We start from the raw sequence: 15,659 nt of genomic DNA, 5'->3' as shown, positions 1-15,659 counted from the left end.
AATATCAAAATCAAAAATAAGGTTTTTATTATTAAACAAGTTTTTAATATGCTACGGAGAACTTCATATAACTTAAATCTTTTATTATACTAAAACACAGTTGCTCTAATAGTTTATTAACCAATTACAACTCTTAATTTCCTTAAAATTCCAATTTTAACTTTTCTTAACTTTTATTATATATATAAAATCAATTACGACTAATCCTATTTCATACTTAATAGTTAATGCAATATATTTAAAAGATCATCTATCTATCCATTTAAAATATGTCAATTATATGAATTACCATATATCCAAAACCTTTAATTCGATGTTGTGTACATCAATTAGTTATCCTTATCTATTTGTCTATAAACACGAGATTACAAATTTTAGTTAATGTATTTAGATATAATTTACTCTTTTTTTAAATTATATTTTAATCCAACAATTTTATTTTGTTCGAAATTGATTATTTTGTATGGGAAAAAATTATAATATAACATATATAGTAAATCCGTTTTGTATTATCTTTTTTTTTTTCCAACTTTGACCATAAATATTTTTGTTTGTATTATATAATAGTAGATGAAAATTATATCAATGAAAGATAAATGTAAAACTCGATCTACCTATAGAAAATATATTAAGTTGCATGAATTTAATCAATGAAAGCATAAAACTTGATAAGTTCAAATTGAACATTTAATATGAGAAAAAGATATATAAGTTGCACAGATTTTAGTTAATGTATTTAAATATAATTTACCTTTTTTTAATTCTATTTCAAATCAACAATTTTAATTTTTCAACTTCGATTATTTTATATGAGAAAAAATAATAATATAGCATACATAATCAATCCGTACATCATAGTATAATACAACAATTACCACTCTACCTAAAGAAAACTATTATGTTATTAGAAAACTATTAAAAACTTATAGCCAAATACAATAGGAACCACAAATCCCTTATTATAAATCCAACACCATATATAACTAAGGATTGATTTACGATCATCTTAATTGAATCCTAAATTCAAACGAATATGAACTTCATTCAAAGCAAATGTTATCTCTTAATCAAAAGGTATAATTTTTTTCTGATTTTATATATTAACATTGTGATTAATGCTCACACTTATGATTGTCACTCAAATTATGACTCCTAATAGTTATCAAATCATCTTATTTGATAATGTCATAAGCCCCGTGTCCAGTGTTGGACACGGGTCTAAAATCTAGTATAACTCTAATAGCCTAATCTACATACTACGATTAATCATATATTTGTATTATATCTACCAATAAACTAAAGCAAGATTGAGATATTTTTGAAACGACAAGTGGCGTACTCCTTAATTGACATGTGTTCTTTTAATTTATTTATCTTATTAAATTAACTTTTTTAATTGTAAATAGATGTAATTTCCTTATTAGACTTACAATTAAACTATAACTCTTAGCTTATATATATATAACACATTATAACTTAATTTAATTGATCGTTTTTTCATTGGGAAGTGGTATCCCCACAACACAAATTAGCCATCCACAACAATCAATGCTTTACACAGTTGTATATTGTGCAGTAGAATATATACGTATGTTGTGGATGGGTAATTTGTGTTGTGGGAATATCATTTCCCTTTTTCATTAATAAAATTGTCTCTTTTTATTTCTCAATTCTTCAACTCCTACTACTTATATTATTTATAATAATAAATTAATAACATGAAACTTTAAAAACTTGAGTTTACGGTCAAAAATCACAAGACTATTTGTCATCATACTTTATACTTACAAGTTCCGAATTTGATGTGATTTTAAATATTTAAGGTAAATCTAAAACTTTAACTAAACATACATTTTATTCATCATTACTGTTTATTATAACTTAACGTTAATCATCAGCAATCACAATTTATTTCATACTTACAAATCATGTATGAGACATATTCGAATTTCTTTATGATATAATTTATATAATTACCGTACATCGTGCAGGTATTAAGACTAGTAAATATATATACATTATCATGATTATATATTCTCAAATATCTTGATTCTTACAGTTTAAATCATGTTTTGAGTCTCACGTTAAAGTATGGTTGGAGCCTCCAAATTTACATTGCAAACCACAACTCTGCATTTTTTTTGTTTCATTGGTCAAAACTTCTGGCCATAGACAAGAACCTTTCCAAAATTTAAGAGTAACATATAATTCAAATAAATAATAAAAGAAATACACTTAAATATGCCTTAAGAGGCTCCTTAGTATTAGGATTCACCCTCAAAAGGACTAGTCCCAGTCAATTTCACATCAGCAACTCCAAAAACCAATCCCTGAAAACATACCTAATGCAAAAGACTAATCTTGAACCGCCTTTTATTTAATTTTACATATTCAAAATTAATTACAGCAGCAGCAGCAGCAGCAGCAGCAACAACAACAACAACAACAACAACAACAATAATAATAACAACAACAACATAGAATGTATATATATTTAGAGAAAAAGGAAGTTTATTTATTTAGGGTTATTTTTAAACTAACATTAAAGTGCAGGATAGAACTTGAAAATTATACAAGTGTATACATAAAAGACAAAAAATTGAAAAAGTAAAAATCCCCTAAAACCTCACCTTGTTCTTCGCGTTAATTTATCGACCTCTGGAAAAAAAAACAGAAGTTCATTTTTTACTTTACAGTAAACATACACACACACATATATATATATGTATCTATTTATGTATTTAAATATTATATATATATATATATATATATATTTAGGGGAAAGAAAAAGAAAATAATATATATAACACAATTATAACTCGTCTCTGCAGGAACGAGTGATGGGAACGAACCAAAGGAACGAACAAGGGACGAGGCCCACCTAACGGTGTGGACTCGCCCATCCCTAACGAACGAGTGGAGAACGAACCATGGACGGGGGTATTGGCTACCTTCTAAGGGGAAAAAAACACAACAAAACGAGCGTTATTATTGTCGATAATTATTGGAGGCATAACAGATGTTCTTTAAAGAAAACATAAAAAATAACACAATGTGTAAAAAAAATTTTTGTGTGTGTTGTAAGAATAAATATATATTTATATATGTGACCCTTATAATCATTTATCTAATTATAATGATCAATGACCTAATTACCTCTAAATAATTAATAGGTAATTATTTGATGGACGTACTTAGCATACTTATTAATTAGGGTTTCCCATTGGGTGTTCTTATATATAGAGATCATTAGGGGCTAACACCATAACAAAAATCATTCCCTCTAAATTTTCTCTAAACTCTTGTGGCCTTATCTCTGTCACTTAAAACCCCATCATTAGCGCATACCCTAAACGGGAACCCGATCCTCAACCGAGTCATGTCGTTTTCCCTTTACGGCTTCTGGATGATCAGATACACACCCCTAATTCAATATATGTTTAGTTTATACAATAATTGATCAACATGTGTGTGTTAGAGTAATAATAACAACCTCAAGTCCTCACCATGATCTTCGAGGTACATTAAAGGGAAAGCATTTGCAAGATTTTAAGATAGAGTCGAGTTCAAACTTTACTAGGTAAAAAAATAAAATAGAAAATGGTTAAAGTAAAAATGTAAGAGTTGACCAAATGAATACTTGGTTGCATTCGAGCCAAATGTGGACTATCCCCTTGTGGCCTAACCGTGTATACCTCTACGTTTTATAATGATTGTAAACGATGTTATTGAAGATGCCTACATTGTGACACGTACGAATGGTTAGAATTACTAATTATTTGATGGTTTGAGTTAAAACTAAAATACCATAAGTTAAACGTGTAACTTCGAGTCATTATCAAAAATGAGAAAAAAATCGTCAAAATTCTATCTGTTCAGATGTAAATAATAAATAAACAGGGAATATGTTTATTAATTCTCATTTTGATATCTATTGAGACTATTGTCTCACTCTCACACGCGTCCTTTTATTTAATTCTTTAAAAATTTAATGATCGATTGCAAGAGTTGTAGCGGATGAGAACAATTAAATGGAAAAACTAAAGAAAAATAAAGTATACTAGAGTATTTTTTTAACAACATTAAGATTTTATTATATAAAATATTAGTAAAGAATTAGCCGATAAAAAAGTATACTTTTAATAGCACTTAGTTGTTGTTATCATAATAAATATTTTATTTATGGGCCTTGTTTTATTTGCCTGCATAAATAGTTTCATTTTTTTTTATTATAATAAAACTCAGAATGAGTTTTCTATATGAAAAATATATATTTTTTTATACATATTAACGACAAACTTTTAAGGTCACGACTAACATTTTTAATATTTTAAACGAGAGATATATATTTATGTAATTTGATTTTGAATAGACACACACAAAGAAATTAAGTACACATTATATGGGAAAAGTAAGTGCGAAGTTATTTCATATTCAACTTAAAAGAAAAATGTCTCACATATTATATATTATTATATATATATATATATATATACTAGCTCTTTGCTAGTTTTGTTGATCAATAAAATTCACTTTTGTCGTTCAAAAAAAAATAAAACAAATAGGAAATTATAATGACAATAAGAATTATCATTAACAGCTTATTACATGCATAAAAAGTATTACTTTATATACCAATAACCACCCTTTAAATTTTCACAAACAAAGTATAAATTTTAATACATCAAATTAGTTAATACTGACAACCCTAAACAAATCATAGTATGAGTTTCAGTTTATTAAACCCAGAACTTGATAATTGTTATATTATAATGTTATAATTAAAAGAAAAGACGCAAAATCATAGGAAGAGTTGAAATGCGTCAAATCAAATATATATATATATTAGGGTTTTTACCCGCACGATGTGCGGTTATTTAAAACAATCAATTTAATAAAGTTTTCATTGATATTCTTTATTTGGTAGATATATAAAAATAAAAATAAACCAATATCATATGTAATTATATCTAATCACATGAATAATATCATCAATAATAACTTTCATAATAAATAATTAATAGTATTAATAACACGAAGAGATGTCCACCAGTTACCACTTTCTGGGAATAACTTGAGTTCGAATCTTGTTAGAGGCAGAATTAAATTTAAGTGGTTGACTTACCTTGACACTATCCTTGTTGGAGGTTACGTGGGTATCAATTAAATGCATGGGATCAAACGGTTCTCATCAATTCACCATTTTTTTTAGTATTAATAACATCAAGCGGCCACATAAATCAAAAGATGATGCATTGAAAATCTAACAAAGATATACGGAGTATAAAAACTGCGAAAAAAAATAGAATGTGAAACTTGAACTCTATTAAATAACAAACTCTAGTTCGCATCCATTTCACTCTCCAGCTGATAGCCTGATCAAAAGTTAATTAAACAACAAAAGTCAATAAATGTAAGACCCATGTCAACAACGATTAACAGGAAATTAACAAATCATTAATGGTTTATGTATGTAACTAAAAGGAAAGAGACAATAATACATACCCTTGGAAATTATAGATAAATGAACTTTACATCTTTTACTCCCATCAATCATCCCATCCTAATCAACTATTGTTAAAGTATCAAACTAAATATCTGAATATAAGAAACTCATAAACTTCGAAAAATCATTGTATTAAATATAAAAAAAAATTATAAATATAAATTAAACTACAAACCAATAAAACTAAAACATGTAAGAGAAACATACCATATATTCATATTGAATTGGAGATGGATCATATATATTGAGAGAAAACCAATCTAATAAAAATATTCATACGGTGATATGATATCATCAATAGGATTTAAAGTATAACGATATATTTTAAGTAATATAGAAAATTCTTAAAATGTGATATTTCAAGTAATATAGAAGAATTTTAAAATCTAACCCAAAAAAAGAGTCTTAAAGTAATATAAAAGATTTGTTTACAGTAATATACGTAACTTCTTATTCTTATTATAATGTAATGTATTAAATATCTAATATACTTTTAAAATCAAATATATATGGCTAATTTGGAAGGAAATAATTTTAATTTATTTTGAATCTATAATAATAAATAAAAATTAATAAATGTTGACAAAAAATTGTAGAAATGCTACATAGGATAAAATCTTACATGACAAATTTATAAAACAGGTTAGATTTTTTAGAGGTTCTAGAATCGTTCAGTTTCCTACTGTTTTAATAATTATATAGATATATATGGGGAAAGATAAAATGAGTCCACCTAAAAAAAGTCCATGTAACTTACACATGTGTAAGTTAACTCCGACCACCACCATGATTTTCCGGTCACCGTGTCGCTGGAAAATCATGTGTAAGTGACACATGATTTTCCTGTGGGACCGTCACCAGAAATTCTTAGGGTTTTAGAAAAAAGTCTTGTATATCGTAGTAGATGATGATGGTAGTGTGTAAGTTACGATATATATATATATCTATATATATAAAACAAAAATCATAATATAAAAAATATAGGTTCATAAAACGTGATATGATTGAAACTGGCTAACTATTGTTGAGATTTTTTATTTTAGGAGTAATAATAATTAGAAGATTATGAAACCATATTTTAAATTATCCTTTTAAAAAATGCTTGTTACTTTTATAGTTTTGTGAATAGATAAAAACAAATCCTATATATAATAATGCAGATTTAAATACTTAGGTTTTCAAGAGATATATATTGTCGAGATTCTTTATTTTAGAAGCAATAATGATTAGAAGATTATGAAACCATATTTTAAATTATTCTTTTAAAAAATGCTTGTTACTTTTATAGTTTTGTATATAATTTTGTATATAAAATAAGATAAATATTGTCAAAAATATATGAGGATGCCACATAGTATAAAATCTTATGTGCCAATTTTTAAAAATACCTTTAAATTGAAAAGAACTTTAAAATGCCAGGATTCTTATTGTTATAATATGTATATAGATATATATGGAGCTAAGTATTGTAAAAACGAATATTAAAAAAAAAAAATTTAAAACAAGATTTTGACATTTAGATCATTGTTAAATTAATGCACGAATATCCACAAAGCAATTAATGTACGATAAATTTCATGATTCACGATGATTTTCAATGAATAGAAACCTATTTTTCTTTTTGTTTTACATTAATACTTGTTTTATTTTATCTAAAACATATTTATTATATATAATATTTAAGAAAAGTGAGTGTGAGGTTGTCACACACCAAACCTAGATGAAAAATCCACCATATACTCTTTTTTAAATATTTTTATTTTTATATAATTAATAAATGATTAGAACATATGATTTTTATATAATATAAAAAAAAATCAAGATGTAAAGGGTTTTTTGTGTGACAACTTCACATTAACTTTCCTTATATATTTTTGCAAACAACCCTAAAAGCATCCCGAAAACATATACCATAAATTGTTCTTTAATTTTACTTCACTTATAGTTAGCTATAATTACGTATATATAAATTTCTTCTTGTAGCATATGAATGATCCTAAAGTTATAAATGAAAGAATAAACTCTTAGCCTGTGTTCTTGAGTTTTTTTTTATGAAGGAAGAGGGAAGAAAATAAGAGAGATGAATGGAAGAGAAATAGTAGATTTTCTTTCCTTTCAAATCATCCCAAAATTGGGAAGAAAATATCTTTAACAAAATCTATTGAATTCTCCTTCCATATCTTTTTCTTTCTTTTCTCTTTTTCTTTTAAATAAAACTAAAGAACACAAAAAAATTTAATATCCTTCATAATCCTTTCCTTTCCCTTTTAGAAAAAACTCAATAACATACCCTTATAATGGTATTTGATTTTTTATAAGAAAAATTTAGGACTGTCATATGTAAATGGTATTTTTAAGATTTTAAAAGTATATATAAAATGATCTCTTTTTATAGTATTTTCGTTTTATTAGTCATTTATAGCTAAGTTAGAATACGTCCCAAATATTTGGTAGGAATAAAATGATATATAATGCGTTTGTGTTTTTCAAAAGTTTTTTATGACAATTTAGAATTCTTTTATTTAATCTACTTTAGTTACGTCGACAAACAAAAACATATGTTTCCCAACATAATCTTAGACCACTCGTCTAGTCTTTAACCATATTGTCACACTTTGTTGTCGTTAAATCCCCATCCCCTCCTACCTCTGTTTTGTTTAGATCTTCCAATTTTCATTGTTCTTCGTAGTTCGTACGCATCTTTCCATCGTATGATTTTTTAACCAAGCAGTTTAAATCATTATGTTTTCTTGAGCCGTCTCTCATTAATAATAGCAATTTTGAACTAAAAAACAAATAAAAAATTTAAAGTACATATTGTATAAGTTTTTCCAACTTTCTTTAGACAAACAGTCATACGCTTACTTTTTGTAAGTTTTCTTTAAAAGACAAGGTAAATATTTCAGCTTAAATACTTATGATAAGTAAATATGTGACATTGTAATTTATTAAAATTTTCGTATGAGCGTGAACTTATTATTTTATATTTTGAGTAATCGTATGATTAGTTTTTTTCTTAAACATAATATGTATGTTTTTTGATTTTATAAGTTGAAATAATGTATTCCGTAATACTTTTAATCCTCTACTTTCATTATAATTAACCGTGTAAATTCTTTATAATAAGTTGTACTTTTAGTATCATATATTTGGTAATGTTAGATACAACCTTAAAATTAAATTAAAATACCTTGTTATAATAGTTACTTTAAAAAAAAAAAAAGTTCCGTATATCATGTTATGCGTTAAAATAAATTGAACAGTTTAGGGTAGTAAAAGAGCTACTCAACTAACCTCAGAGTACTAATATATATTTCACCTAATTTATTTCATTAATTTCAAAACGCATATTAACAAGAGCGTTTATAGAATATGTAAAAACATACTTATGTAAAACCGCATTTGCCTTTACAAGAAACAGAAATTTTGAAGAAAATAATCATTATTCAGAATCAAAGCAATTATAACCACTTTCAAACGCAACCTTAACAACTCGGTGTGTTAAAAAATCCCGAAACCAAAAAACCAAAAAGTTGTATCGATTTTAGATTAACTAATAATCACCAGTTAACCATTTATGAGTACCCTTTATTCACCACGCCTAAATCTGTAACTTTTATTAACCATTTATCACCGAAACATTAAATAATGAATCCTTTTATATAACAAAAAAGAATGAAATCCATGAATTCTATTTAAAGGGTGGATAAGAATATATTACTCGTAATTAAATTAAATAAAATACTAAAATATACTAAAGTATTAAATGAGCAAAGATTTTATCTCGCAGCATAAAAATAATATATTTTGTTTTGACCGCTTCCTGTAACAAACGTTGTCTTGGCACTACAAACTTCTGTAGTCTGTACAAATAAGACGTGATACTCATCCACGTTACCCCCAAAACAAACAAACAAATACATACATACATACATACATACATACATACATCTCTCAATTCCTGAAATAGTATTTGCCTCCTATACATACACACTATATATTTCTATTATCCAACACCTCTATGTTTTCAATTTGATTCCACGATCAGAGCCTTTTCCGCCATAATTCCCGACCCGGTCATTTTCTTTGTTGAATTTTGATTAGCTTTCATTTAATTTCTTTGCCAACCTTCAAAGGGTTTCTTTCTTTTTATTGTGTTTTTCTTGGAGTGTAAGTTGAGTTTTTTTTTTTTCTTTTAGCAGTTTCCGGTGACTTTTTGTCACCGACAACACAAACAAGATTTCTGTAGTTGAATTGACAAAGATTTTTTGTTTTCTATTTATTTTAGTCAATAAAATCTCATTAATTAAATATATATGAATATTTATTGATAGTTTACTAAACTACAAGTCTTACCATTTTCCTCCATCAATTACACTTCTTAAAAAAATCAAACCCCATTAATATTAATCTACCAATAAACTTCAAACATTAAAACCTCTCATTTGCTTTTTCATTCTCTCTCACAAAAAAATGTTTTCACTCAAAAGACCATCAAATCTTGAATGCTTTCTGGATTCCACAACCCCTGTTGTCCCTTCTCAATTTTTACCCAAGGTTTGTTTCTTTTTAATTTATTTTATTTATTAAAAAAAAGAGCAAAAATATAATGTTTTTTGATACTTTTTCTTTTTTTTTTTTTTAAATTATACGGTTTAATCAGCTAATTATTATAAGTGTTTGTTTATATTATTGGTTTTGTAGGGTGAGATAATAAAGCTAAATAGATTATGGCATCCGTGGGCCAGAGATAAAGTTGAATTTTTCACATTAAGTGATCTCTGGAATTGCTTTGATGAATGGAGTGCTTATGGTGCCGGAGTTCCGATCACCGTCGATGACGGCGGTGATGAAACCATCATTCAGTATTATGTTCCTTATCTTTCTGCTATTCAAATCTTTACTAGCAACATATCCCTAAATTATTTAAGGTAATTTTTATCATCTATATTTTTTATTCTTTATTAGTTTATTTTATGCCAGTTTTTATCACATTCCCGGTGGCGGTACTCTGGAATAGCTGTTGGTAATCCTGGGAATATTATTTGTGACATGTCTAAAATGCCCATGACAACTTTAACTATAAAGACAAAAGTTAAATCTAGTCTTAATAGCTTTTAGAAAAAGTACTCTTGTTTTTTTTTTCTTTTATATATATTAAATGTTATATAGTTATATTATATTGTTTGGTTATGTCACATTTTTAAATGAATGAGAGTGATGATTTTAAGAATATGCTTTTCTGATTCATTATTATTTGTTATGTTATCGAATAAGGAATTTTTATTATTTGTAGGGATGAAACGGATTCTGAAACGAGGGATTCATTTAGCGACACTTTTAGTGATGAAAGTGAGTGTGAGAAGGTGTCACGATGGGACGGATGTTCATCGGATGAAGGTATGCCCGATCAAGAGATGACTTTTCATTTGAATGATCGATTGGGTCACCTTTACTTCCAGTACTTCGATAGATCAACTCCTTACGGAAGAGTTCCGCTCGTGGATAAGGTATACATTATATTATTTTTATTTATATACTTTATGATACATTTTAAGTAAGTTTTGAATCAATTTTTACATCTTCGTTTGACCTTTTTTTTGGTAGTTTTATTTTTCAAAAACTTATTCATTTAGAGTTTGTACAAGAAATGTCATTGAATAGGAGACGCATCGTTATTCTCCATACCTAGAAATGATTTGTGTGTGGGTAACGTCATCCATGAGCATTTATAGTGTGGGAAAAATATCGTTCTTATGTTTTAGACGTGCATTTTGATTATTGCTATATATCGTGGTCTACATACACCCGATCGGGAGGGTGCACTCGAACCCATTGAATAAATCTTTCATCATTATTCTAGTGTAATTTAATCGGATCGATTATATTTATTGACAAGTTTTTGGCTCAGCGTCTACTTCATAAATAAATTACACTAAATTTGAAAATGTGGCATCTAAGTTAATAAGTTTGTTTTCAACTTAATTACTTCATGGTATGATCTGTTTTTAGTCCAATATTTATACGATCATCTGGTGGACATTTTTTGGAAACAGATATTTCTTGTGAAACAAGAATCTATATATAAATGGGGTATATTTTCTATTTTGGGAATGTATATTGTTGTTATAAAGTAATATACAAATAAATTAAATTGTAAACCAGATCCGTATTATGACATACTATTACGTTATCACAAATGATAAGTTTGAAATCTGTTTCTCTTTTTAGTTTCATTTTTTTTTACTATATTTGAAAAGGATTACTTTTATTTTATATTAAGTATTAAGTAAATGACACATTTACCCTCCCTTACAAATATCCCTTGCTTTCGAGCGCCACACGTTTCTGTTTTGACGTGATCAGTGGCTTGCTTGAAGTGTTTGATGAAGTAAAGATGAGTAGTTTCCGCGTGAACTATGCTGATGTGTCTTGTATTTTACTAAACACCCCCACTATGTTCTAAAGAATGCAATGTGACCACCTACTCTTTCTCTTATCTGCCTTTTTGTCTCAGTTTTGTCTTTCTTTTTTTTTTTTTTTAAACTCAATTTTGTCTTTCTTTTTTGTTCTTTTCATAGGTTTATGCATTATCTAAAAGGTATCCTGGACTAATGTCATTAAGAAATGTTGATCTTTCACCGGCTACTTGGATGGCGGTCGCTTGGTATGTCTCTTGTAATTTGCCAAAAATTTTGTGGTTTGTTAATATCGAAAGAATAGTTAACTTGGATGGTGCTAAAACAACTTTGCATGGTTTTGTGTTGTGTTTGCTCATTTGAATGGCTTAAAAATTGTGATTTAGGTACCCTATATATCACATTCCCATGGGAAAGATGATGAAAGACTTGTCTACGTGTTTCCTAACATATCATACCCTCTCGTCTTCATTTCAAGGTAGTAACGGTTTTCATTACGTCTGTTTATACTTTGTTGTGTAAAAAGTGTTATCCACATTGGACTTACCAAACTTTACGGATGTAGATACGGATATTGTAGACCAAGATGGATTTGTAAAGACAAAAAGAAAGGAGGGAGAAGGAATCGGTCTTCCGCCATTTGGATTGGCGACTTACAAGATGCAAGGAGACATTTGGATCTCGAGTAGGAATTCTAGGGACCAAGAGAAGGTAGTTTCACTTTTGAGTGTCGCTGATTCTTGGTTGAGGCAATTAGGTGTCCAACACCATGATTTTAACTACTTTATGGGGAATCGTCGTGGTTGAGAACTAACTACATGTGACGTCTAAAGAATTATGCTCTGACCCATATGAGAGTGTCGTCTGGTTTTACGCTTTTGTTATCACCAGTGGGCCGTGCCTCTCGTCCTACATGGCTAGGAAGAAGTTATGTTTAGATGGTACATTGTTTTGCACAATTTGGTTGAGATCGAGCTTTGACTTTGTTTTTCCTAGTTCCTTTCTTACCTGTCGAGTCAACTCCGCCCTTTGGTTTTTTAGGACTGAATTGTTTAGATTTCGGAAAATTTTAGCGAAAAGAGGCGGATTTATGTTATGTACATTGAGGAATCTAATGAATGTGATAGAAAAGTTTGACATTTTACTCGTATAATATCACTATGAAACATAACTACTATACGAAGCAGTTTCATTTTCTAATATGCGCTCTACATTTGTATGGAAGAGGGAAATCATTCACACTTTCTAACAAATACTACGCTTTTGGACAAATCTTCATATGTTTAGAAACTAACTTGACGCAAATGGAATTGTTAATTTAATTTTTTGTTTCTTTCATCATATCTTCTTATTTTATCCGTGTTTTTTTATTTGCAAGTGAGAGCTATTTTGAAAACATTATTTGTGTAAGACTTATTGTTTGCATTCTCATTTCACTGTCACTAGCATGTATTTATGTCCATCGGTGTAACGACCGTTTATTTATCATCTTCCTTAAAAGTACCCTTAGTGTAAGGACCCTTGATTTTTCATGTCTCTAAAGTTATATATATATTTCTTTTAACGGGATTAAAATTTAATTAAATTACGAGTAATAAATGCTAACAAGAAACTAGCCACTACAAAGTTACGCAATACATTCAAAAATATAAAACAAGAGCCCTAAGACTAAGAGGCAAATGCGTAAAATGACAACATCTACTAATTTAATAAATGAGATCTCAATAAAATACAAAAACAATGACCTCTTGTAGAACGAACACCAAACACTACCTGCTGCATAATGCCACAAACAGAAAGAGACTTACCCGACATTCGACTTTTTAAAACCTTTTGCTCGCCTCTCTAAAATATTTTGTAAATAAATTTTTTTTTCCCCGTACCACACATGCTCCAAGTCTTAACGTACATTAATAGGAAAATAGTTATTATTCCACTTATGTAAATGAATGAGAGAAAACGACGGTCTTTGAATTTTTCCAAATGGGTCTCTATAGCTCCAAATGTTTTCCGAATCTTACTCGATATGTGTTGATGGAACAACATAGTCGAGTCATGAGGAGTTGTAGTGTGTGGCATGATTTAGTTTGTGCACCATTACTCAACTCATCTGGTTTACCAAAACTCGAATGAAATCATCAGGTGAGATTGAATGAATGTGGGCCCCTCAAACTGATCCTTTACATCCACAACATGTGTCGGAATCAGATTAAGGTGAGTAGAGGGAGTAGAACCTATCTTAATATGTGGAACAACATTATAACCTCTTTCAACTTAATTGGGTCATTTTGGTCCTTCTACTACTTTTGGGAAGATATATGGAAATCATCGTCTTTAGCCCCTGATGGGTCAACCTCATCTAGTGTAGCTACATTAAGCGTTTTAGCTTCCGTGTTTTTAACCTTTTTAAGTCTTACAATACAATTATCAAACTTATACGGAGTATGTAAATATCTTACAATGTGAACACCTAGGGGTGTCCAATAATATTGTAACCTAAATCATATGATAGTATCAACGATTTTAAGTCTCAACAAACTAAGGGATCTCTTAGTTCTTTAGTAAGAAGGTCCGTTTAACATCGGGTCCCGGTTTTCAAAACATTTTTTAAAAAATAATAAGATATTAATGATATAAAATTAAATAACTTATAATCAAATTTTATTATGTTATATGATAAAATTTCTATACAAAAACATAATTTAATAAAAACGTATTACATTAAAAGATAAAACTTTATTTTTAAATAAACAAAAAATGATTTTTAAAAATGAAAAATGATGTAAAATATATAAAAGTATTAGTTTTCATACTTTTATCATTAAAAACATTAACTATTAATGTCTACAAATTTAATTTAGAACTTATATTTTCTATTAGAATTAGAGTTAATTATGTAAAACGACATGCCTCTAAGTTCAAAATTCAAATATATCTTTATTTTTCTCTAGCAAAAATTTTGAAGGGTTTATCATTTGAAGTTATTCACTTAAAATAGTTATTCTATCATTTTTTTTTGAAAGAGGTGGATTATTTGCTCGCAACTTGCATCAGTATAGGACTTTATTTGTAAAATACCTTGAAAATGTCTTTTTCATATCTTGAACTCGAGACCTACAACATGTAAAGCTGGTACTCAACAACTGAGCTATAATGAGAAGTATAGTTATTTTATAATTTAATCAGTAATAATTGTTTGTCAAAACTAATATGTAAATTAAAAAGATATGATGTATTTGTTTTGAACTTAATTTGTAAAGAATGATTTTATCAATTAAGTTGCTAATATTTATACTGTTCATGGCAAACTGTTCATTCAGCATATAAAACAAATTACATAAAATTGACACTATTTATTTTAGACAGTATTTAATGTAGTTAATAAATGAAAAGAAATGCAAACGGCAACTATCTTTTTCACATACCGTATGAAATATACACTTTCTTTTTGATATCGTATATGCACGTTATTATCATGTCTTCATATATATGCTGTACTAATTAATTAGGATTTTATTAATTTTTTAACATTAATTATGAGATAACATACGAATATGAATGAATATAGGCAGATAACAGTTGCTACCAAATAGTTGACCAGGTCCGTGATGACACACTTCGAGTATCCCATATTTTCCCTTGTCAGTTGTCACACGCGTTAACGGACTACGCAATCGGATCATGGCAAACAGCACGACAATAGTTACTTGCCAAAAATCACCCCTTAAGTTTGG

At 28.0% G+C, this 15,659-nt stretch overlaps 1 protein-coding gene across 1 annotated transcript; it reads left to right on the top strand.

Annotated features, from left to right (window-relative positions):
• Positions 1-9,814: 9,814 nt before the first annotated feature.
• Positions 9,815-13,064, top strand: LOC122578890. Its single transcript, XM_043750939.1, has 6 exons — positions 9,815-10,063; positions 10,211-10,437; positions 10,803-11,016; positions 12,088-12,173; positions 12,312-12,403; positions 12,491-13,064. The coding sequence occupies exons 1-6, from the start codon at positions 9,980-9,982 to the stop codon at positions 12,730-12,732; spliced, it is 945 nt and encodes a 314-aa protein (XP_043606874.1). The 5' UTR covers positions 9,815-9,979; the 3' UTR covers positions 12,733-13,064.
• Positions 13,065-15,659: the final 2,595 nt, after the last annotated feature.

This window comes from Erigeron canadensis, chromosome 8 (genome assembly GCF_010389155.1).
Source record: "Erigeron canadensis isolate Cc75 chromosome 8, C_canadensis_v1, whole genome shotgun sequence".
Taxonomy (NCBI): domain Eukaryota; kingdom Viridiplantae; phylum Streptophyta; class Magnoliopsida; order Asterales; family Asteraceae; genus Erigeron; species Erigeron canadensis.
The sequence above is the reverse complement of the archived record's forward strand: the minus strand, read 5'-3'. Positions and strand labels throughout refer to the sequence as shown.

What these genes read in the sequence shown, in the direction of transcription:
- LOC122578890 (XM_043750939.1), top strand. Translation starts at nt 9,980, where the DNA reads ATGTTTTCACTCAAAAGACCATCAAATCTTGAATGCTTTCTGGATTCC. An exon ending in CTTCTCAATTTTTACCCAAG is followed by an intron (nt 10,064 to 10,210) that starts GTTTGTTTCTTT and finishes TTGGTTTTGTAG; the next exon opens with GGTGAGATAATAAAGCTAAA. An exon ending in CCTCTCGTCTTCATTTCAAG is followed by an intron (nt 12,404 to 12,490) that starts GTAGTAACGGTT and finishes TTACGGATGTAG; the next exon opens with ATACGGATATTGTAGACCAA.